The sequence below is a fragment of the Doryrhamphus excisus genome, chromosome 6, assembly GCF_030265055.1.
Source record: "Doryrhamphus excisus isolate RoL2022-K1 chromosome 6, RoL_Dexc_1.0, whole genome shotgun sequence".
Classification (NCBI taxonomy): domain Eukaryota; kingdom Metazoa; phylum Chordata; class Actinopteri; order Syngnathiformes; family Syngnathidae; genus Doryrhamphus; species Doryrhamphus excisus.
Window position 1 is genome coordinate 1562403 of NC_080471.1, and position 24012 is coordinate 1586414.

Sequence of the window (24012 nt, forward strand, 5' to 3'; positions counted from 1 at the left end):
TTCTCCTTACGCCAAAAATCTCATCGGGAGCAAATTACACGCCCACAGTCACAGTGTGACGTTGTCGAGTGATGGAAATAAACACTAATGTCTGTCTTGTTTATTTAGACCGCTCATAAACGCGTAAGGATGTTGTTGTGATGCTCGGAGTGTCCTTGAATGCATCTTACGGTCGTCTCGTGACAACGCGGAAGTTAGCTAAACGAGTTATCACCGTTCATTAGCAGAGTTACGTTAGCTTTTATTTAGTGTTTGTTTTCTATTCACCCATTTAAGCTTTTGTTTACACGCCCACAGTCACAGTGTGACGTTGTCGAGTGATGGAAATAAACACTAATGTCTGTCTTGTTTATTTAGACCACGCATAAACGCGTAAGGACGTTGTTGTGATGCTCGGAGTGTCCTTGAATGCATCTTACGGTCGTCTCGTGACAACGCGGAAGTTAGCTAAACGAGTTATCACCGTTCATTAGCAGAGTTACGTTAGCTTTTATTTAGTGTTTGTTTTCTATTCACCCATTTAAGCTTTTGTTTTAATGTGTTTTTGTAGATTTTTCTCAAATTGATTTGTCTGAAACTTCAGCTGACGTTCACCCGCTAATGCGGACTTAATGTGGACATGTTCTTTGCTTTTAAAACGTTCATTCCAGGATAATTTTATAGATGCCTGCTGCTTTCCAAAGTACTTTGCCCACATGGAAGTGGTTGACTGGGCTTCATGATCTAATTCGGTGGAACAACTCCAGCACCGCTTAAGTCAGCTTTCGTGTCTTTTCCAAATTTGAACACACCCTTCATACACAACATGGCATACAAATACAAACGCCCAATGGTGCAGGGAGTCATGGAAGGGGAAAAAAATACAATAATAAATTAAGTATGTCATTGATAAGGCAGGGTATGACCACAAAAGTAGAAATATTCAATAAATACATTTCACAGAGAAGAACATCCACAAGAGTTACAATGATCTACTGAATAAACCTTTATTTAATCCAGTAGATTAAAAAAAACAATGTCTATATACAACAATTGACATGTACTCCATTCACTTAAATTCTTTAAAAAAAAAAACAAAATCAAACCATTCAATCTATTAACACTCTATAAGAGTAGACTTGCACGTTTTGTGTCATAAAATATCAAAAATATTTCATTAAAACATTACAGACCGCACATAAGAGTGGGCTTTTAATGGGATTTTCATTTTCCAACTATTTCAGGTTCCTGGTTTTTAGATTTTATGACTTTGATGTGTAACATAACTTTTCTAAAAACCTGTTTTTGCCCAAAATGGCAACTTTATTCATTGTTTTGTTCATTCATTCATTCATTCATTCATTTTCTACCGCTTTTCCTCACAAGGGTCGCGGGGGTGCTGGAGATATTTGCTGATGTTCTTTTTGTTGTTGTTATTGTCATTGCAATTGTTCTTCTCTCTCTTTGTATTGTCCCCGCACTCCCTATTCAGTTTTTTTTTTCTTCTTTTCTATCCCCTCCTGCTCCGGTTCGGCTGCTCCAAATTATTCATACATTCATTTTCTACCGCTTATCCTCATGAGGGTCGCGGGGGGTGCTGGAGCCTATCCCAGCTGTCTTCGGGCGAGAGGCGGGGTCCAGCCAATCACAGGGCACATATAGACAAACAACCATTCACACTCACATTCATACCTATGGACAATTTGGAGTGGCTAATTAACCTAGCATGTTTTTGGAATGTGGGAGGAAACCGGAGTACCCGGAGAAAACCCACGCATGCACGGGGAGAACATGCAAACTCCACATAGAGATAACCGAGGGTGGAATTGAACTCGGGTCTCCTAGTTGTGAGGTCGGCGCGCTAACCACTCATCCGCCGTGCAGCCCATTGTTTTGTTTATCTAAATATTTCAGCTTAAAAAAATATTTTAGTATTTAAAAAAGTAGCAATTTAACAACAATGAATCATAATATTATGAGGAAAAAATAAGGACATTTTTGTAGCCAAGGCTCCTATAGGCTCCAACTAAAAAATATTTTTAAAATCCTCTGTAAAAAGTAACTTTTTTTCTCTCAATATTTTGATTTTATTCTTGTAAAATAGTCTGCTTTTCTAATTTCTGCAACCTAATTTTTGTTTTTCAACATATGACTTAGAAAAATAAATATTTAAACTTTTTTTTTTAATTATTGGCACCTATAAATATCGGTACCTGATTTTTGTTTCTCAGCATATTTCAACTTTATGCTTGTAAAAAGATGTTATTTTTCCTCATAATATTGCAAGTTTATTGGGGGTGTCTTTATCATTTAACTTTGGTCACAGTGCTGAAAGTGACAGCGTTGACAGGGTCCACTTGATTCTGTGCCTAAAACCCAAAGAGCAAAACCTCCTAATCCCGCGTTGAAGCGACGTCAATGCTGGTGAGGTTTTCCAGGCGTGACCGGGACGGTGGTTAGCACCTGTTTCTGGAAGACAAACTTCTGGATGCGTTCAAAAAGCCAGCGAAAAACCAGAAGAACGCTGACATATTGGATCCAGGCAAACTTAATGGTTTCCCAAAAGCCGGGACGATAGGTGCTGGGAACGCGTCAAGGAAAACGTGAACATGGGAGGGTCACAACATACGAAAATACCTGACTTATATTCATTGGATTTTATGTCATTCGTGTGTACAGCCTCAGTCACTTTAGTGTTCCTTTTGGTCAGGGGTGTCCAAACTGCAGTCCTGGGGCCATTTGTAGCCAATGATTTTTTTTTTTGGCCCGCAGCACATTCTAAAAATATAATTTACCTAGAAAACTAAAACAACAACAAAAATGTTAAAATGTCTTTAACATTTTACAAGAATAAAGTTAAATATTAAGAGAAAAAAGTTTCAATCTAATGAGGAAAAAAGTCACATAAAGTAATATCAGGGAAAAAATGAAATTTTAGTAGCATTTACTAGTTGAAATAGAAAAAGAAAAATTATGTATTTATTTATTAAATATAAGGAAAACACTTTTGAAAAAAATTATAAACGTTAATATATAGAATAGGTCAAAACCTTATGCGAATAAAGTAATAATAATACAAGAACAAAATGTACAAAAAGTTAAAAAAAAGAAATAAGAAAATTGTGTGAAAAAATAAATAGCAGAAAGGCACAAAGTCAAACTATTAAAAAAAAAAGCACAATTTTAATTTAGAATAAACCGGTAATATGAGAATGTTGTTTTATTAGCCTAGCCTTGAAATGCTACAATAAAAAAAAAAAAACGCATTTCAACAATACGACAAAAAAGAACAATGTAATTTGGGGAAAATTAGAGTGAGGTATTAAGGGAATAAAGTCATAATACTATGAGAAGAAAAACAATTGTAAAAAAAAAAACAAAAATATAAAAAAAAGTAAAAAAAAATGTAAAAAAAAAAAACGTTTAAAAAAATGTGTTTTTTTTTTAAATCGAACAGCATAAATTTTACAAATAGTCAATACGACAAAAAAGACGTATTCCAACAAGAAAAAGGTAAACATTTTACAAGAATAAACTTTGGAAAAACTTTGGACTCCCCTGCTTCCGACTTGCCCTAAAACTTGCCTTATGCTGTCTCAAAAGGAAACTAGTACGTAGACCGAGGACCTCCTGTACCCACATTATTTCCATACCTTGCTTTGTTTCCCTTCATGGGTTGACTAAGAAGCAGAATGCCAATGAAGCGTATTCTTGAAAGGATATCTAATTACCTCTGTGGGGTAGCGGATCTCCACGTTCAGTAGGAAAGGAGAACCAGCAGCCCGTCCCGTGGTCCACACTGGCGTGGGGCAGGAAAGTACCGTGGTCACTTTGAAGGAAAGGTGAAGCAGAGGGAACAATTAGCAAACGTGTCGACATCAGGTCACCAGTGTGTGCGGTTATGCTGTCAGACTGACGCTAATATGAGCCTCCAACAGGGATTTCCATCTTACGGAATGCTTTCCGGAGCCCGGGATTAAGCTGTTTCTGCTTGAAACTTGAGTGTTTGCACATGTCTCTATTTACTCAATCCGTGTTTGCAAATACTCCAGGATTCATATTTTGCATAACACAATATATTTTTCATAAAACAGCAGTCATGTCCAGCTTTCTTCAACTTACAGTTTCGTTCCTGGTAGCGCCTCACGATGCCGTCAAGGTCGTATGCACTTGCAAAAGGGCTGGAGGTGTCAATCACAGACACCTTGATTTGGACACACACACAAAAAAAAAACATAAATAAGAAGAAATTATACTGATATTGCATGATGATACTTCCAAAAATAAAAGGAGTTCTCTGATTTTGTTTTCACCTCCAAATGCTACTAAACTTTTCTTATGTTTTTTTATCTTTTTAGTCATATTTTTTGCTCTTGGTCTTCAGCTTTTAACTCCAGTGTTATGTTTTTATCTTTTTAGTCCTATTTTATGCTTGGTCTTTAGCTTTTAACTCCAGTGTTATGTTTTTATCTTTTTAGTCCTATTTTATGCTCTTAGTCTTCAGCTTTTAACTCCAGTGTTATGTTTTTATCTTTTTAGTCATATTTTTTTGCTCTTAGTCTTTAGCTTTTAACTCCAGTGTTTTGTTTTTATCTTTTTAGTCATATTTTTTTGCTCTTGGTCTTCAGCTTTTAACTCCGGTGTTATGTTTTTATCTTTTTAGTCCTATTTTATGCTCTTAGTCTTCAGCTTTTAACTCTAGTGTTATGTTTTTATCTTTTTAGTCATATTTTTTTGCTCTTAGTCTTTAGCTTTTAACTCCAGTGTTATGTTTTTATCTTTTTAGTCCTATTTTTTTGCTCTTGGTCTTCAGCTTTTAACTCCAGTGTTATGTTTTTATCTTTTTAGTCCTATTTTCTGCTCTTAGTCTTCAGCTTTTAACTCTAGTGTTATGTTTTTATCTTTTTAGTCATATTTTTTTGCTCTTAGTCTTTAGCTTTTAACTCCAGTGTTATGTTTTTATCTTTTTAGTCCTATTTTCTGCTCTTGGTCTTCAGCTTTTAACTCTGGTGTTATGTTTTATCTTTTAGTCCTATTTTATGTTCTTAGTCTTTAGCTTTTAACTCCAGTGTTATGTTTTTATCTTTTTAGTCCTATTTTCTGCTCTTGGTCTTCAGCTTTTAACTCTGGTGTTATGTTTTATCTTTTAGTCCTATTTTATGTTCTTAGTCTTTAGCTTTTAACTCCAGTGTTTCCTCAGGGGGGTCTTCCACACTGGGGGCTGTTCGGGTATGCTGAGGGGGTGCCATCCTGGGTCCCTTCGACCCGGCCGGCTGGGGGTTCCTCCCTTTAATGTGGGGGTCCGCCCGTCTGTCGGAGTCGGGGGGCCCGGGTGCTGGTCCTCCGATGGCACGGCCTGCAGCTCCTCCCAGTGTGGATGGCCCCAAAGGTGGCGTTTCCTTGATCCTCAGTACCATGCCATGTCTCCCTACTGTGGGTGATTGTGTGTGTGTGTGGGTCTAGTATGGAGGGTGGGAAGGAGGGGCTTTCTTTTGTTTCTTTGTTTTTTCCTTTTAATTGTGGAAATTGTTTTAATTCTGTAAAGCACTTTGTGTTGCATGTCTTTGCAGGAAAAGTGCTCTACAAATAAAGTTGATTTGATTAATGCTAATCTATTGTGGGATCATATTCATCTTCTGGTTGGTCCATGTGTACATGTGCTGAAATGGAATATGCATGAAACTTAAACACCAACAGGACGCTAAGATCCTGAAGTGTGGAGGCCAACTGTTGCTCAGGCGAGCATTAAATGTTGTGCAAGCAGTCAACACTGATGTGGGTGGTCAGCGTATTTGCACCTTGTAAAAAAAAACAGGTTTGCACAAAGATGAAGCCGTTATTCCTACGTTCCTTACGTTGTAAATGTTGAATAGTCCGCGGTGAGGCAACGGCGTCCTCTGCTGCAGCCTCAGGTCTCCGCTGACGAAGAGCTTGGCTCCGGGGACCGAAGAGGAGTGCTGCACGTAAGCCAGGCTCTGCATCACCACTGTTGACTTTGTCTGGGGAGAAAAATGGTTTTAGTTATTTATGGGTTGTAAAAAAAATATACAGTGGAGCGTAGAAGCTTGAGATGAGAGATGTAGACATTTTTTCACCTAGTTCTGCTTTGTGATGGAAGTGTAATGCTATTAAAGTGACATTATTCAGGCTCATAATATTACACGTTTATTCTCATACAATTGGCATCATTTTCTCATTCAATAACTTTCTTTTTGTCCTGTCCAGCCATCAGGGCAGATAGCATTATTGATCTAAATAAACAGATTTGCTCAGCCAGGGAAAAAAAAGTGGAACCGGAGCAGGAGGGGATAGAAAAGAAGAAAAAAACTGAGGTGGGAGAGACAAGAACAACAGCAACAATTGCAATGACAATAACAACAACAAAAACAAACAGGACTACATCAGCAAATATCTAACAACTTAGTATTTTCACGTTATTCTCATCATAGTACAGATGTTATTTACATTTCTGATGTTTTTTCCCCCAACAATTTCAACTTTAGTCTTATAATAAAGTCAAAATATTACGAGAAAAAAGCTGTATTTTAACAACAGAAGTTGCAAATTGACAAACATAACTTAAAATATAAAAACAATATAAAATATTGTCATTTTAGTAGCATAGAGTTAAAAATTGCCATTATTTTAACTAAATTGTTTTTGTAAAATTCTGAGTTTTTTTTCCTGTTAGAATATTAGTTTTTTTTAATACTCTGACTTTATTCTCCTAAAATTCCAGCTGTGGTTTTAAATGTTACGACTATTTCAACTTTTTTCTAAGTTGTCTTCTCGTAAAAAAAAAAAATTTAAACTTTCGTTTTTGTTGTTTTTTTCTCATATTACGTCTTTTTTTACGTCTTTACGTATTACGTCTAAGTTTTTTTAATATTTATTCTATGCTACTAAATTGACATTTCCCTCATAAAATTGTGACCTTTTTTTGCATTAAAATGAAACTAGTTATTTTAATATTTTGACTTTATTCTTGTAAAATTTCCACAGGTTTCATTTCTGCTTCCAGTACTTTCCTCTTGTAAATTTTCTTATTATTATATAATATATTTCTTATATTATTATTATTTTCTTATTGTTTCTTATTATTAATTATATTAATTATGATTTATTCCCATGGTATTATAACTTCTTTCCCAACTTAATTTTCCAAAAAGCTTTATATTGTTATGGTTGTTACTGATATTCCGACATAAAAATAATATTTTTTCATTACTGCCAAGCCGCTACTAATATTATTAATCTTTTCCTCTCAATATTTATTATGGATTTTTACTTTTCTTGCTAAATTGTATTTTAGAAGTGGAGCGAGTTTTACTATTGCACAGCCACACATGCTGGCATCTGTTCCACGGGCACCCAATCAACCTCATTAATTAATAATAAAGGTATCTTACCCCACCGTACCCCACGGGTACAGTCTTACTGAGCAGCATACTCACAAAGAGCTGGTAGCTGAAGGTCAGAAGCAGTTGCACACTGTAAACACTTTCCTCATCTTTCAAGGGTAACTGCAACTGAAAAACCAGGAGATCCAGCTTCCCGTCCTGGTTGTGGTCCTCTTCTCTCACCTGTTCAGTTCAAGCACACAGAAAAAGCACATGAGTCTGAAGGAGATGAACACTGCCTTGCATGAGCAAACCTCACAGAGACAAGAGGGATTCTCAGGTTGTCCCCCAGCATGTTGTTGAGATGAGGGGCGGTGCTCCAGGCTACATAGTCTCCGCTTGTGCTGGTGGAGGCTACCAGGAGAGTCTCATACTGGAAGCGCACTACCGGCTGCTCCTCATAGGTGCTCCTTTTAATCCAGAAACCTGCAGAAAGAGCGATACCGGGCGTTTAACTCACACGATTGTGACTTGTTCCTTTTATTTGACGTGACTTTTCTGTACCTTGGCTCCTGTACACCACCAGCAACGGTGGGATGTAAGTGAGGCACAGGACCGCGACAAGGAACACGGTGGCGCTGGTGCAAAGGCTGGTTTTGTACCGAATTAAAGCAGGATGGGAGTAAACTTCATAGAAAGGCATAGCTGGCGATATATGACGTACGTGCACGTTTTAAAAAAAAACGCGCGCGTTGTCTCATCAACAAATTAGCCGGTTAGCTAGCTGATTAAAGCTGTTTACTCGTTCTTCTTTTTCTATACGATTAAGTGCAATACCGCCACCTACCGGACTGGTGCAGTTGCAGTGGCTAACTAAACGGAATTAGCACTCAGAACACGCTCGCCGATATCCCAAAACACATTCGTACGATGTTAAAATTAAGTAACTTTAACTACACTAACAAAATACTTGAGTAGAAGTTCCCAAACGGATTATGGAAAGGCGAACGGTACACTTTAGCGTCACACTGTTTCCATGACTGCCGGCAGACTCATGCTACATTCAGGTACAATCAGTACAACCACAACTTAACACGACTCTGTGTATAAGCGAGTTAGTGTAGATGATTGTATATTCACGTATTAAGGTGTGAGTGTGTGTGTATACCTTATTGTCCATGTCTGTTTGTACTCTCGCGTGAATGCACGGAACCCGTAGACATAATGGACATACACTATGATTATTTTGGACAGCACCTGAAGGCAGCAGCATCTTCCGCCAGACAGTGACGTCACCTGAGATCGACAAAGCCTGACGTTTAGCGAAACGGGCTGGAATTATTTTGTTGACGTTTTGTTTTCCAAGGCTGTGCCACTGCAATGTTTGAACATTAAGACGACGTTCCCTGCTGCTTTCAAAGACCTCCGATTCGACGTTAGCGTCACGCCTCAGTGCAGGGATCGAGCAAAGATGAAATGGATGTTCAAAGAGGACCATTCCCTCGGTAAAGGATTGCTTTGAAGACATGTTATGATGTCATGGAGGAGATTTTGCTTATTCATTCTGCATAGGTTATAAAATGCGTGCATGATGGCTAAAATATGATTTATTGTTTTTTGCACCTGTCATTTGAAGTACATGATAATCTTCCTAATTGCCATTGGATCGTGTTGCTATTATGATTTCTCCAAATAGATGCTGCCATCACGTTTAAGGCCTTATTATATCATTATTATATCATATCTGTGTTTTTGCTAACTATACACTCTTTAGTCTCATACTTTAATTCTCTTCCTCAGAGCACCGATGTGTGGAGGCAGCAAAAATCCGCAACAAATACCCAGACAGAGTGCCGGTGAGTTTGATTGACAGTCTAAGCATTAGCTCCTTAAAAGTACGACTTCTGGAATTTTTCCAAAAGCTCACTCCCAATTTCATGCCCTGACGTCTCCATTACGTTTCTTGGAGATCCGTGCAACTGGTTGCAGAAGAGTGCAATTATTTAGAACTCATCCGGGTCGGAGTCGATTCCAAAATGGCCGACTTCTTGTTGGATTTCATTGGAGATCGACTGTATGACTTGTGTGTTTTCAGGTGATCGTGGAGAAAGTGTGCGGCTCTCAGATAGTGGACATTGATAAGAGGAAGTACCTGGTGCCCTCCGACATCACCGTGGCCCAGTTCATGTGGATCATCAGGAAACGCATCCAGTTACCTTCTGAGAAAGCCATTTTCCTCTTTGTTGACAAAACAGTCCCGCAGTCCAGGTAAGCGAGCCACCACACTGTGGAAGTAGAGTTCAACATGTAACAATGTTATCGGTTCATCTGCTGAACAACAAACATTTGGAATGGATGGTCTCCATGAATGGACAGAAACCAGACCCTCATTCTTGTTTTGTGTCGGTGTCCGAATGTTGTTCAGAGTTGGATATCTGAAGAATCTAGCTAACCTACTTCCAAACCTCACCCCCCTTCCTGATGCCTTTGAGAGCTGCGTTTGACGACAAGTTGACAGCTCAGAACTTTGCTTAGTCAAAAGTTACGAGTGGAGGCCATGCTGAAGAATAGTCAGGATTTACATCAGGGGGGTACAAACTTTTTCTAGAGCGCCACATAGTGAATAATCAAAAGATGCAACTTTGTTGTTTTTTTTTACATTTTCCAAATATTTCAACTTTCTTTGTCAGTAGTCTTCGTAATGTTCTTCAAATATTAGCACTATTACATGACTATAATATTTGGACTTTATTCCTATTATTATATTACTCTCATATTAAGAATTTAAATTATATTTAAATTAACTGTAAAATTGTGCCTTTTTTTCTTTTTAAGACTTTTTTCTCTTAATACAATTTTTTTTACATTTTTTTCAATTTCTGCTGTTTTTTTCTACATTTTCTATTATTTCTATTTTCCCATAAATATAATTATAATTTAGTAGTTTAAATATTTTAAAATATATATGCATAAAAAAGTAATAATATCATAAATGAAAATTAATTTGGGGAAAACATTATATATAATATTACAGGAAAAAAGTCATAATTCGGGATGTCAGATATTGTCTTTTTTTTGTCAAAAACTGATATGCCAATATTGTCCAACTCTCAATTTCCGATAGCGATATTTATAACATCCCTATTCATAATGTTATGAGATGAAAGAAAGTTGTAATATTTGCAAAATGATTTTGAAAAGAAAAGCAACAGCAGAAATTTTACGAGAATAAAGTCAAAATATTACTAAAAAAGTTGCATTCTAACAAGAAAAAAAGTTGCAATTTTACAAGAATAACTGGTAACATTAAGAGGGAAAAAATGACATTATTTTAAGTCATATTCATTTACAAGATCATCCATCCATTCCAGACATGCTAACCACTCATCCACCGTAACATTATAACTTTTATGCAAGCCAATTTTCCCCAAATTACAACTTTAAAACCATATTTTTTCTTTTACAGTTCAATGTTATACTACTAAAATTACATATTTTTTCTCATAAAATTACATTATTCTCCTAACATTTGTTAGATTACAGCTTTCATTTTGTCATCAAAATATATTTTTACAATGTGCGTCCAAAAATGGCCCCGGGGACACACTTTGGAAACCCCTGATTTACATCTTGACAAAGCGCATCAGCGAAACGAACTCATTTGTCCACGGTTGTGTCTCAAATGGAGTATTTTGTCAATAAGTACACAGTGGACACTATAATTACACATATACTACGTTATATAGGAGTACCCAGGCCTTGAGTATGTGAGTACAGTATGTCTTACGAACGCCTTTAAAGTTTCAACTGCCCTTGAGCATGTAGCTATGTCTCAAATGACGCACTTGCTGACATTTTGTATGTGTTGCAGCCTGACTATGGGCCAGCTCTACGACAAGGAGAAGGATGAGGACGGCTTCCTGTACGTGGCCTACAGCGGAGAAAACACATTTGGTTCCAAGATTTTTTTGTACGACAAAGGCTTATTAGCCTTTCACACATAAACACACCCGCATTAAGTACACGGATGCACAGTGTTTCAGACATTCCTGCATCTGACGCAGTCGCTTCATGACCATTTGATGGCACTTGAATAGATATAAATGCAATAGAAAAATATCATAAATCATGGAATGCAACTGAAAGGAAACAACACAAAACACTGCCGTACTGTAAAACGACCACAGCAGTCAGCGCATCCGACATGCATGCCACCTATTTATTATTTTCCTTGTTGCAGGTACATGTGTTCGCACCAATCATACTGCATCTGTATTTGTGAACACTGAAGTACATATGCAAGACGTTAGACGCAGTGTCATAAAAAGGAAGTCCAGTCTTGTATGAAATAGCTAAAAGCCATACTACATACTAGTACGAGGAAAACAACTTGAGATTTCTGTGTACTTTGTACTGTGTTTTCATATCAAGTAAATACAGCGCCAGTATTGCGGATATGATCGACTGTGATTTGTTTATCGTCGTCGCAGTCAGACTAACGTCATCATTTGTAAGCTATATATAAACCAGAAAACCAAAAAATTGTAAATATAAACATAGATAATTAAAAAATACCGTTCCCATCATGCTAGTATCTACCCAATCCTAATATTACCCACGGTATCGATATTTGTACAAATCTACCAATACCTATAGTCATGCAGCCGAAAGCCATACTGATTAAAAGATACCTTGCCAGAAAATGTCTTTAGTAACGATAAAAGTAAAAGTATTAAAATAAACTGCAATATATTGTACTTTTACGATTTAAGAACTAGATGACCTTCGACCCCTGACCAATCACAAAAGAGCAGGCGTGGTCAGGATAGGAGTCTCGAGCGTTTCAACCGAGAGAAGAAAACTGCAGATTAACCCTGTATAAACTTGACATTTATGGAGTATTTTATTCAAAGAGACTTACTGTAGAACTCTGCTGGGATCCAGTATCATTTATAAAAAACTATCACACAAAAAAAAACTGAAGTCAGGTAGCAAATGACCCGGAAATGCTTCAAACCTGACTAACTTCCCGCTGTCACTAAAAAACTGAAGTCAGGTAGCACATAACCCGGAAATGCTTCAACCCTGACTAACTTCCTGATATCACTAAAAAAACTGAAGTCAGGTAGCATATAACCCGGAAATGCTTCAAATCTGACTAACTTCCTGTTTTGGTTGGCGCCGTTTGGCGATTGTTCGGCTCGTGGCATCGTCGAACGTGTCACTGACACTAGCAAACAACGAGAAGTAAAACGATAAAAGTAACAGTAACTTTACTAGCAAACAACGAGAAGTAAAACGATAAAAGTAACAGTAACTTTACTAGCAAACAACGAGAAGTAAAACGATAAAAGTAACAGTAACTTTACTAGCAAACAACGAGAAGTAAAACGATAAAAGTAACAGTAACTATATGATACTGAATGGGTCCCACAACAACAAACAGTCACGTACTTCAGTGTTATCATTCTTTTTAATGCGTTATTATCGTGTTCCTATGTGCAACACAAGTGGCTTCAGTGTTATTGTTTACATCGATATGTATCTCTGCAACCATACAGTCTAATAAGATGACACATGATGATACCACATTTATTTATTGACCCGTTCATTGCAATCATACCGTAGTCACCAGTGTTCATTCTTCTTTGTCCAAAAGTCTACTTTAATGTGAAGGTGCTTGCATACTTGCTAATATACACAAACTAGTACTACTGTTGAAACTAAGGTGTACACACTGCAAGGTGTGCCTAACGTGTGTACACACGGAATAAAACAATATTAACATTTTGAACTAAATTGTGTACAGCTTATGATATGACTTTAGGGATGCTGTGTATAATAAAGGTTACTAACTACGTGCATGACTGGTTCACACAATAATACTCAAGTAATGTTGCTTTGCTGTTTGGCTATGTTTTCATGTTTTTGGGGGTGCGGGGTGATATATCAAAGTATCACAATATTTATAATTGGTGTGCTCATTAAATGTATGTTAGACACTGTAGGTATTTTAAATAAATAAAGTAGCTTGGAGGACATAATTCAAATACAGGCGGTAACATGAGTGATTGTGGTTGTCCAAAAGGTGGCGCAGGGGCCATTTTTGACCCTCAGTTTATTTATTTTTTTCTGACAGTGAATTGATGCTATATACGATATTACACTAACTTGCTTTGCCACCAATAACACAAAGCTAATATGTTCATGTTTCGCTCCGATAGCTAGAATACTGTGGTCAGACTGGCCTGCCTCGTGTCAACATAAGCGGAACTAGCCACTGGCGACTTTGTGCAGAGACATAGAAGAATGGCTGCTAATAAAGGATTTTTCTTGGTTGACGTGGTTTTCCTCCATTTGTGCATATTTTAGGTAAAAATGTGTGTGTGTATGAGCACTGGATTATTTTCAGTATTGGACTAACTGGACTATTTCCTGTTTGGGATCACCAGTAATAAGCTCATCTGTCCCTGCAACATTTATACCCATTGTCATTACACAGGGGAAATGCTTAAATAGAATCATTTAGTGCAGGGGTCTCAAACACGTGGCCCGCAGGACACTAGTTTGAGGCCCCCGCCTTGATATGAAAGTTTAATGTTAGTGCGACCCGCGCAAGTTTGATACGGATGCTGTATGGTATCATGTACCCAGAAAAAATTATTACGTTTGATTCATGTTCATGTTAAAGGTTAAATAACTGTTAATAGTTATCCTCCCTATCCGTGTGGAAGTGGTAAGTTTTTGGCTTTTTTTTAAGTTTAAAGGAAATAATTTGGAGGCTACCGTTTAGGTCGCTAGCTCTCTAGTTTGCGAGTTAGCATGTGTCTCAAGACCCTGCAGTTGCGCAATATGTTGTAAATAAAAAGAGTATAAATGTGACTATAGTCGTGTTTTGTCATGTCTACAGGGCTCTAATAATGCTTTGTTCATTTTAATATGAAAAAAATCATTTGTCTACCCACCAACTATATGTGCTTTCTTAAGTTTTTATTATTTGCTGTTTTATTATTATTATTATTATATTTATTTATTACTGATTGATTGATTTTCTTTATTCTTGATTTGTTTATTTTTCATCTTATTTTGTGCAGAAAAATAAAAATTAAGATATATAACAGTGGAATGTTTAATAAACGCGTTTTTTTTTTTTTTTTTTGAAAACCTGATGTGGTCCAGTCTCACCCAGACCCTAGCTCCAGTGGCCCCCAAGTAAATTGAGTTTGAGACCCCTGCTTTAGTGTTTATCCGAGGTCGAGTCACAGACCTCAAACTATCCTGTTTTGTATAGTCGCCCCCCCCAGGTAGATGTAGGCCAAGCTTAACACCAAAAAAGTTATCTTCTCCATCTTCAAGAGTTTGTTTCCTGTCACGTCTCAAAGGATACATTGATAGGCGTTGTGTTTCACTGGAAGAGCAAGAGGTTTCTGTCACTGCGCGGCCAAAGAGGGAAGGCCTGGTTGCGAAGCTGCTGCCAAGCTTGCTGGTAGGCTTCAGATGCTTCCTTGTAGTCCAAGTACATGTGCAGGTCTGTCCTCCTGCAGGAGCATCAAGGCAAACATTGTTGTCAACCTCATTTCTATGACATTAGAAATAATAAAATATTTCATGATAATTAATTTGTCCTGCAGCTGCTGTGAAATTTCGGAGCTGCTTGTGTGGGTTGAGTGAGTGGATGACTTGATACGAGGAATCAATGCGGTGGGATCAGGTTACCTGCTGGCCAGGAGACAAACACAAGGACCACTGTTCTCGCTTTCCAGAGAGTTCTTTCTAAGCATCCAACACACACATCCACCAACAGGGACTTGCGGACCACGATGTGTACAAACAGTGTAATAGAGGTAGTACTACGAGTAGTCAGTGATCGGCTAATAACTACTGGAGTTTGTTACCTGAGAGAATCAGGAAGCATTGAAGCTTTGGTGGCTGACACCAGAGACAGGAAGGAATGGAAAAGCTCCACTTTGCACAAAGCCGACCTGGAACAAAAATAATAATAAATAAATAAATATAATAAAATAAAAGAAGACCGACTTGAAATAATGCATTAATCAAACAGTCCAAAATCTGGGAAAATTTATTAAAATGTATGTTTACCGAGCTTTAGCGGTGCCCAGGTCCTTCTTGGTGACTCCCTGTTTGTAGCCGCTAGCAGTGACATCTAGTGGCTGGTCAGGTACATTACACCAGCTGATAGCTTCAAAAAAAAAAAAAAAGTCAACCCATTTGAAACAAACAATCAAAGACATTTTGTGGTTCTTATTTTACGTCTATTGATAAAATCAAATAAAAAAAGGAGATGGATAATAAGAGTACTGTATAAAGTATCGACCGATATCAGTGACAAAAGCAGCGTATCGAATCAGCAGTAATATTACTAAAGTAAAGTGAAAATATTAAGAAAAAAAGTTTAAATCTAATGAGAAAAAGTTGTAAGAATAAGAATAATATCACCTCTCGAACATAGTAGCAAGTGGTAATAATAAGACACTTTTAATTTTTTTTTAATTAACAATACCAATGTTTGCAAAATTAGGTTTCACAATGAAGAATGACAATAAAGTCAAAGTATTATGGGAATAATTAATGGGAAAAAAGGTTTTCAGGGGGGAGGAGCCAGCCTGCGTGGCTTACCCAGTGTGTAATTGTATTCCATATTTCGGAGTGTAATGTGGCACTTTCAAAAGGTGTAATTAAATTACCAAAAGCCTTCAAAAATGTCAAAAAATGTGCATTTTTAATCGTAAAAGTTCCTGGAAATGTTGGTGGAGATGGGGCTTAAGGGCCTTCACCCCCACCACCCTCTATTCTTTAATACCGTATTTTCTGGACTATAAGTCGCTCCGGAGTATAAGTCGCACAAGGCCAAAAATGCATAATTAGGTAGAAAAAAACATACATAAGTCGCACTGGAGTATAAGTCGCATTTTTTGCGGGTAATTTATTTTACTACTTGACCAAAACAGACATTACGTCCTCTTGGAAGGCAAGTTCTAACATGAATAAAAGAATAGAGAACAGGCTGAATAGGTGTAAGATATGCTAACACAATGCTTATTCAGATACACAAAAAATAAACATGAACAGAAAAGGTGTCCAGTCTTTATGGAACATAAACACTTTTTTCATTTATAAGTCGCTCTGGAGTATAAGTCGCAGGAACAGCCAACCTATGAAAAAAGGTGCGACTTATAGTAATGTTTTTATTTCATTTGAACATGCATCAGATTCCAATTGAGTGCATCCCATAATCAGTTCCCAGTTCCACATGTCCAAAAGGAGTAGGAAGAAGCAAAGCTTATTAAATCCTACCCCTCCATCTGGTACTTTTACAATCAGTAACTGTTGCATTTGTTCACTTCCTGCTTTCATAATTAAATTAAATTAAATTAAATTAAATTAAATTAAATTAAATTAAATTAAATTAAATTAAATTAAATTAAATTAAATTAAATTAAATTAAATTAAATTAAATTAAATTAAATTAAATTAAATATCCGGTACTTTTACAATCAGTAACTGTTACATTTGTTCACTTCCTGCTTTCATAATTAAATTAAATTAAATATCCGGTACTTTTACAATCAGTAACTGTTACATTTGTTCACTTCCTGCGTTCATAATATAGTTTGAGTTTTATTTTTTATTTATTTTTAATTTTTTTGTCACATACCGAAGTACAAGGTGATACGACCACATAACCATCTTTTTAGTGTGACCATTTCTTCTCTGACCTCTGAATGATTTCGTCTGTACTCCCCCCGGAACAAAAAGCAGTGGTATCATCCCCAAATAATACCAGCTTTAAGTCTTTTGTGACTTTGGAGATATCATTGATGTACAAGTTGAACAGTTGTGGTACCAGTATTGACCCCTGGGGAACTCCCGCACGTAATAGTCCGGAAAATACGGTACTACAGCAAACCTCGGATATATCGGATTCAATTGTTCCCACTGGTTTTGTCCGATATAAGCGAAATCCGTTATATGCGTATACCGGAAAATGTCCGTTTTACGCATATATGGGATTTATATCCGGTATATGCATAAATGGGATTTTATCCGTTATAAAAAGGCACTTCCTTGACTATGTTTCCAATGTACCTGGACGCGCAGGCAACGCTGCAAACGCTGCAAATGACGTCGTATAGCGGCCTGTCACCATTCGGCGAATCGGAGCGCCACGATGCGGCCATCCGATATATGCCAGGGAAATTTCATGGAAATGCATTGGAACGGGACTGGAGATTTTGTCCGAAATAGGCGAAATCCGTTATAAAAAATCCGATATATGCAATGAATTTTTATTGGAAATGCATTACAGAAAAATTGGTTCTTTTTTATCTGTCCGTTGTGAGCGAATTTCCGATATATCCGAGTCCGATATATCCGAGGTTTACTGTATAATGAACACAGAACTGCTGAAAGAGCAAATTAAATGCTGACAAAAAATAAAAAAAAATCCACTACCTGCTCCACAGGGGGTAATGCGTCCTTGTCCAGCCGTGTGCCGGAGCTCAGTCTGGGCTTGGCTGAAGGGGAACTCCAGTTTGGACTGAAGAAAAACTGGTGGACGCACTGAGAAACCAGCGCAGAGATCCAATACATGGGAACATCTAAAAAGTATATTATGAATTATGATTGATATATATGTTACATTTTATAAATACCGTCAATGTGTGCCTCACCTTGTGTACAAAGCTCTTTGCATGGATTCTGGGCTGTAGGGGCACATCCCGACCACCACCGTGCTAAAGTACAGCGCCTCCTCCAGGTAATGGGACAGCAGGGCACCCTGGAAGCCCAGCACGCCCCAACGGGCCAGCTTGTCGCTGCACGAGAGAGACAGCGTGAGCTCGCCTCGGCCGGGTTTGACACGCAACAATCCTGCCGTGTGGTAGCCTGTCCTGGGTAGGAGAGGATCAGCCGGGCCGCCTTGCACCGACTTGGCGCCCGTTCTGTGAATATCCGGTTGGGTCTCGGTTGGGGATGGCGAAGGCTCACCGTCATGTGAGGATTCTTCAGAGTCCTGAGAGTCATTTGGTTTTTCCTCGTCGGCTTGCCGTTCTTCTCGACAGAGCCGCTTGGAGTTTTTCAACGCTGTACCTGATTTTGGTTTTCTTTTGACGCTTCCCCCAGCCATCCCTGGATCACTCTTCATGGTTGGACACGGTTGAGGCTGCCTGTCAGTCATGGGGATGATGGAGGCGTCGCCGCCTAGTATACATCAGCTTATGAATGACAGACATTGGATTGCTTTTAATACCTGGAACCCTTAGATGCATAAGTGGGTCAAAAATGACCCGGTCGGGTTGTTTTCTTGAAATATCTTTGTAATGAAATTTTTTTATCATTTCATATTCCAGGTATTCCTCAAAAAACATGTTTTTGATATCATGCCATTTACATTTTTAATTTATCTTTTATACATTTTAAGAAATTTTTGTGTTACTACCCCAACCTTCCATAAGTGGGTCAAAAATGACCCGGTCAGGTTGTTTTCTTGAAATATCTTCGTAATGAATTTTTTTTATCATTTCATATTCCTGGTATTCCTCAAAAAAACATGTTTTTGCTATCATAACATTCACATTTTTAACTTACCTTTTATACATTTTAAGAAATTTTTGTTTTTGTGTTACTACCCCAACCTTCCATAAGTGGGTCAAAAATGACCCGGTCAGGTTGTTTTCTTGAAATATCTTCGTAATTATTTTTTTTTAAAATCATTTTATATTCCTGGTATTCCTCAAAAAACATGTTTTTGATATCATGCCATTCACATTTTTAACTTACCTTTTATACATTTTAAGAAATTTTTGTTTTAGTCTTACTACCCCAACCTTCCATAAGTGGGTCAAAAATGACCCGGTTGGGTTGTTTTCTTGAAATATCTTCGTAATGAAAAATTTGTACCATTTCATATTCCAGGTATTCCTCAAAAAACATATTTTTGATATCATGCCATTCACATTTTTAATTTATCTTTTATACATTTTAAGAAATTTTTGTTTTTGTGTTACTACCCCAACCTTCCATAAGTGGGTCAAAAATGACCCGGTCAGGTTGTTTTCTTGAAATATCTTTGTATTGAAAATTTGTATCATTTCATATTCCAGGTATTCCTCAAAAAACATGTTTTTGATATCATGCCATTCACATTTTTAACTTCCCTTTATGTAACACACAATGGATCCTCCCATTTTCTATTGTTGTACGGGGTCATTTTCTTTTTCAAAGATGTAAAAAAAGTGAAAAATGAAGATGTTTCTAACATGAAATCATTCTTGTATGGTCCTAAATATAATACTAAATATCATACAAGTGATTATTCCTAACCAAAATGGCAAAATTGTCATAAAAAGGCATTGATTCTAGTATGGGTGATTTTTGACCCACTTATGGAAGAGTGTAGGGTCCAGTCACTCGGGCATCGAAGGGTTAAATGTACACAACGTGTCAAAGTGAACCAACCCACCGCCGTTCATGTCATGTCGAAACATCTGCCACAAAGTCTTCAACTTACACGGTGTGTGACTGGTGAAGAAGATGAAGGAAACTCCAGGCTGCAGCCTCCATTTCCCCGGACCGGCCGCCCGACAAAACACGTCGCTTTCCCTCCCGCTCACCGCTGTGTGCAGCTGCTGGGTTAGATACCTGCCAATATAAAATATGGACTGGAAGATCTTTGGAAATGATGCGTGCTGATTGACACCCGTGTCCTGCACACCTGATGCACCCTCTTCTCGCGATGACTTCCGCATGGCTGTCATTCAGCACATCACCTGAACGGAGATTCACATATCAGAGTATGGCAATTTTTCCGAGCATGATTCTTACCGTTTATACCAGGGGTGCTCATTAAGTCGATCGCGAGCTACCGGTCGATCGCGGAGGTGGTACTGGTCGATCGCTGGTCGATCGCGGCGTGACATTAAAAAAATATCATCCCAGCATCAATGCCGTCACTTGATTGACATACAGGGCAGCCATTCAGATGACAACTGAATGTTGCCCTTCGGGCGACCAATCAAATCAAACAACGTCTCTAAGTGCAGCAGAACTTACGATGTCAGCCTATCATCCATCCCCGTTACTTGATTGACATACAGGACAACCAGTCAGATGACAACTGAATTTTGACCTTTAGGTCACCGCTCATGCGTAAACAACGATGCAAAGTGCTAAGCTAGTCGGCGAATTGCGAGATTTTAAAGCCCTCGCTAAAGTTTATGGTCACTAAAATGAGTGAAGGAGCTGGACCAAGTAAAAAGGCAAAAACTGGACCAAGTAAAAAGGCAAAAAACATATGACTTCCATACGGATATGGAATATTATACGGATATTATGATACGGATATTATCCATGACTGATAAACATTTGGAAGTGTGCTTGAGGCTGGCTATCAGCAGCTACTGTCCGGACTATGCATCCCTGGCTGGTTCAATTCAGTGCAAGTCATCAAAGTAAACTCAGGTAATTACAAAAAATGTTAATAGTTAATTATGTGTGTTTTGCAATATTGGCTCATTTGGTTATGTAAGGTACATCAACATACATTGTACGTACAAATAATCCTCAATACATTTGAAAATAAATAGATGTTTTGCATTTTTGTAGTGGGTAGATCATTTTGACTCGCTCATTTTAAAAGTAGCTCGCATGCTGAAAAAGTGTGAGCACCCCTGATTTATACTAAATAAGTCAATGAATGGAATCAAATAAGCCACGCACCTTTGGGACTCATGGCTGATTGTCCGATGCACTTGGTCCCAGTTCCCAGGGAAACCACTTCTCTTTCAACTAAAAGATGCAGGTGATAGATGATTATAAAAATGTAAGAAGCTGCTCCCACAACTGTGATCTCATTGGCAAGATGGCCGACAAACCACGTGTGACAAACCACCTCAGTCTGAGCTTGCGTCCTTCTAATCCTGTTCAACGACAAAACATCAAAGCATCTTCTGCTCTACCACCTGATTGTTGGTCTCCAGACCAAACATCACTGGTCTCCAGACCATCCTGTAAATCTTTCCCATCACTTTTGATGGTACTCTTCGGCCGCAAAGGACCCCTGATGCTCTTCTCCTGCCTGCACTCACCTCTTCAACCTCTTTATCAGGGGTGTCCAATGTGCGTCACGGGAGGCCTTTTGTGGTGCGCAGCTGTTTTTTTTTTTTTATTGGCCTATTGCACATTCTAAGAATCATTTCTAAGAATCTAAGATTCAGAATCATTTAACAAGGAAACTAAAAAAAATAAAAATAAAATAATGGAAAAATCTGCAAAAATTTAACACATTAATATGAGGCAAAAGTTAAATTTAAAAGTATCATAAATTAAAATAGTAATATATATAGTAAAATAATAAAGTAAAATAGTAGCATAAGGTGGGGCGGCACGGGGGTCGAGTGGTTAGCGCGCTGACCTCACAGCTAGGAGACCAGGGTTCAATTCCGACCATCTCTGAGTGGAGTTTGCATGTTCTCCCTGTGCATGCGTGGGTTTTCTCCGGGTACTCCGGTTTCCTCCCACATTCCTAAAACATGCTAGGTTAATTAGCCACTCCAAATTGTCCATAGGTATGAATGTGAGTGTGAATGGTTGTTTGTCTATATGTGCCCTGTGATTGGCTGGCGACCAGTCTAGGGTGTACCCCGCCTCTCGCCCGAAGACAGCTGGGACCCTCATGAAGATAAGCGGTATAAAATGAAATGAATAATATTACTTTTCTTGAAATATATATATATATATATATATATATATATAACTTGTGTCTGTCTACATGTGTTGCCTTCCATACTGTGGACACCTCTGATATGCAAACCATAGCAAATAATAAAAATAGCAAATATTACTGTTACTAAATTTCCACTAAATAATAATAAGACCAAATGCATACACAATGAAAGAACATACAAATGAACAATAGCTATTACCTGTGTCAGAATCAGCACATTGGGTGATTTTGACAACAGCGGCCAGCAGGGTCCACTCTCTGCCCGGCTCGGGCTTTCCTCTGCGGGGAAGCGCCTTGAAAGTCTCGTAGCACAATTGAGCGATGTCGTCGGCCGTCGCCATGTTGAACGCCACCGCTGTTTGTGAGCCGGGGTTCCCTTGAATTTAAATATTCTACACGTGTAATTCAACCAAATGCAATGTTACGAAGACATTTTTAGTGTCTTATTTTCGGTCGAGGCGAACAACTTTAGCGGAAGTACACCCGGAAGTGATTCTTCTTCTTTGTTTTATGGCGGGTGGGACTCAGCGTAAGAGGTGCATTACCGCCCCCTAATGCATTGGAGTGGAAGCACCAATTCAGCATAAGAATGGGCGGGTGATTTACAGGCCTTTCATTTTGGATTATAATAGAATTTAACAAGAAAACAACAACAGGAGAAGAAAATGAAAAATCATCAGTAATTTGACAAGAATGAAGTCAAAAACAAAACTAGAATAACATCATAATATTATGAGGAAAAAGAACTCAATTTTAGTAGTATTAGTTTACAATATTAAAGAGTTATTAAAAACAGAACAATAGATAAAGTTGTAATTTTTGGAAAATTATGTAAAAAAACAGATGCAATTTTACAAGAATAAAGTCAAATTCTAGTGATATTCTAAAGAGGAAAAAAGAGCAAACAAGAATGTAATTTTAGTTGCATATAGAATCATATTATTATAAGAAAATAATGTTCTCCTTTTGGAATATTAAGTCAAGGAAGAAGTTATAATATTATAAAGTCATAACACTAAGAAAAAAATGTAGAAGAAAGTTGAAATATTTGTAAAACTAAAATACAAAAAAAATACTAAAAAACTAAAAATTGTAAAAAAAAAAAAAAACAAACCCTAACAATGCTAATAATTAGCTTTTTCACCCATATCACAAGGCATTTTTTTCTTGAAATATATATAACGTCTTAGAATATTACAAAATATCGTATATAGTGGCATTTTTCCCTGTGTGGCCTTCGCTGGAAAAAGTATGGACAAAATAAGCCAATAACCAATAATATACACTATATTATCATAATATACACAACAATATACGTACACTATAAAATTGTGTACAATATACACGTAAATATAATGTAAGTATATTTGTGTCGATTTCTACTCCTCAAGCTGAACACTGCGGATCCAATTCATTTAGTCTTGGCTTCCAGATCAGTGCCTAATTGGACATCACGCCGTAGCTGACCCGTGGCTTGATGAACAGCGGCCATGGGGAACATCATTAAAATGGCCACACTGACTGCAAGGCTGTGACACATGACCTTTCCCTGCAGACACATTGCACATGTGCTAACTCTGCAACGTCAACAAATGGCTTCCTCGCAAAAGTGTCGCTGGTCCACACGGACGCTCATGTACTTGATGGCTGCCAGTCACCTCCAGTTTCCTGTCTGAGCTCCGCGTTTGGATTATTTCACCCTGGACTGGTGGCCAGCCAATCACAGGGCACATATAGACAAACAACCATTCACACTCACATTCATACCTATGGACAATTTGGAGTGGCTAATTAACCTAGCATGTTTTTGGAATGTGGGAGGAAGCCGGAGTACCCGGAGAAAACCCACGCATGCACGGGGAGAACATGCAAACTCCACACTGAGATGCCCGAGGGTGGAATTGAACCCAGGTCTCCTAGCTGTGAGGTCTGCGCGCTAACCACTCGTCC

At 37.9% G+C, this 24012-nt stretch overlaps 3 protein-coding genes across 5 annotated transcripts; 1 reads left to right on the top strand and 2 right to left on the bottom strand.

The window, feature by feature from the left end:
* Positions 1-965: 965 nt before the first annotated feature.
* On the bottom strand, positions 966-8804 carry tmem231 (transmembrane protein 231). The gene is made up of 7 exons (XM_058076380.1): positions 7884-8804; positions 7634-7805; positions 7434-7557; positions 5835-5978; positions 4102-4183; positions 3703-3808; positions 966-2557 (listed from the first exon to the last, which is right to left on the bottom strand). The coding sequence occupies exons 1-7, from the start codon at positions 8020-8022 to the stop codon at positions 2395-2397; spliced, it is 930 nt and encodes a 309-aa protein (XP_057932363.1). The 5' UTR covers positions 8023-8804; the 3' UTR covers positions 966-2394.
* Positions 8587-13657, top strand: gabarapl2 (GABA(A) receptor-associated protein like 2). The gene is made up of 4 exons (XM_058076394.1): positions 8587-8824; positions 9120-9175; positions 9415-9587; positions 11191-13657. Exons 1-4 carry the CDS (start codon positions 8791-8793, stop codon positions 11321-11323), a joined length of 396 nt encoding a protein of 131 aa, XP_057932377.1. The 5' UTR covers positions 8587-8790; the 3' UTR covers positions 11324-13657.
* Positions 11750-22747, bottom strand: adat1 (adenosine deaminase tRNA specific 1). Of its 3 annotated transcripts, none has more exons than XM_058076363.1 (9): positions 22262-22746; positions 21057-21125; positions 20053-20107; positions 19849-19979; positions 18011-18539; positions 17793-17938; positions 15420-15519; positions 15215-15301; positions 11750-14857 (listed from the first exon to the last, which is right to left on the bottom strand). In XM_058076363.1, the coding sequence occupies exons 1-9, from the start codon at positions 22401-22403 to the stop codon at positions 14725-14727; spliced, it is 1392 nt and encodes a 463-aa protein (XP_057932346.1). In that variant the 5' UTR covers positions 22404-22746; the 3' UTR covers positions 11750-14724. The 3 variants fall into 3 exon arrangements, with proteins under 3 accessions (XP_057932346.1, XP_057932348.1, XP_057932347.1); XM_058076365.1 differs by lacking the exon at positions 11750-14857 and adding an exon at positions 14868-15035 and having other exon boundaries at positions 22262-22747; XM_058076364.1 differs by lacking the exon at positions 11750-14857 and adding an exon at positions 14868-15038 and having other exon boundaries at positions 22262-22747.
* Between the last annotated feature and the right edge of the window lie 1265 nt (positions 22748-24012).

What these genes read in the sequence shown, in the direction of transcription:
- tmem231 (XM_058076380.1), bottom strand. Translation starts at nt 8,022, where the DNA reads ATGCCTTTCTATGAAGTTTACTCCCATCCTGCTTTAATTCGGTACAAA. An exon ending in ATCCCTCTTGTCTCTGTGAG is followed by an intron (nt 7,558 to 7,633) that starts GTTTGCTCATGC and finishes TGAACAGGTGAG; the next exon opens with AGAAGAGGACCACAACCAGG. An exon ending in TACCCCACAGAGGTAATTAG is followed by an intron (nt 2,558 to 3,702) that starts ATATCCTTTCAA and finishes CGTTCCCAGCAC; the next exon opens with CTATCGTCCCGGCTTTTGGG.
- gabarapl2 (XM_058076394.1), top strand. Translation starts at nt 8,791, where the DNA reads ATGAAATGGATGTTCAAAGAGGACCATTCCCTCG. An exon ending in CAAAGAGGACCATTCCCTCG is followed by an intron (nt 8,825 to 9,119) that starts GTAAAGGATTGC and finishes TCTCTTCCTCAG; the next exon opens with AGCACCGATGTGTGGAGGCA. An exon ending in AATACCCAGACAGAGTGCCG is followed by an intron (nt 9,176 to 9,414) that starts GTGAGTTTGATT and finishes GTGTGTTTTCAG; the next exon opens with GTGATCGTGGAGAAAGTGTG.
- adat1 (XM_058076363.1), bottom strand. Translation starts at nt 22,403, where the DNA reads ATGGCGACGGCCGACGACATCGCTCAATTGTGCTACGAGACTTTCAAG. An exon ending in ATCAGCCATGAGTCCCAAAG is followed by an intron (nt 20,108 to 21,056) that starts GTGCGTGGCTTA and finishes ATCTCCGTTCAG; the next exon opens with GTGATGTGCTGAATGACAGC. An exon ending in CATTACCCCCTGTGGAGCAG is followed by an intron (nt 15,520 to 17,792) that starts GTAGTGGATTTT and finishes TTTTTTTTGAAG; the next exon opens with CTATCAGCTGGTGTAATGTA.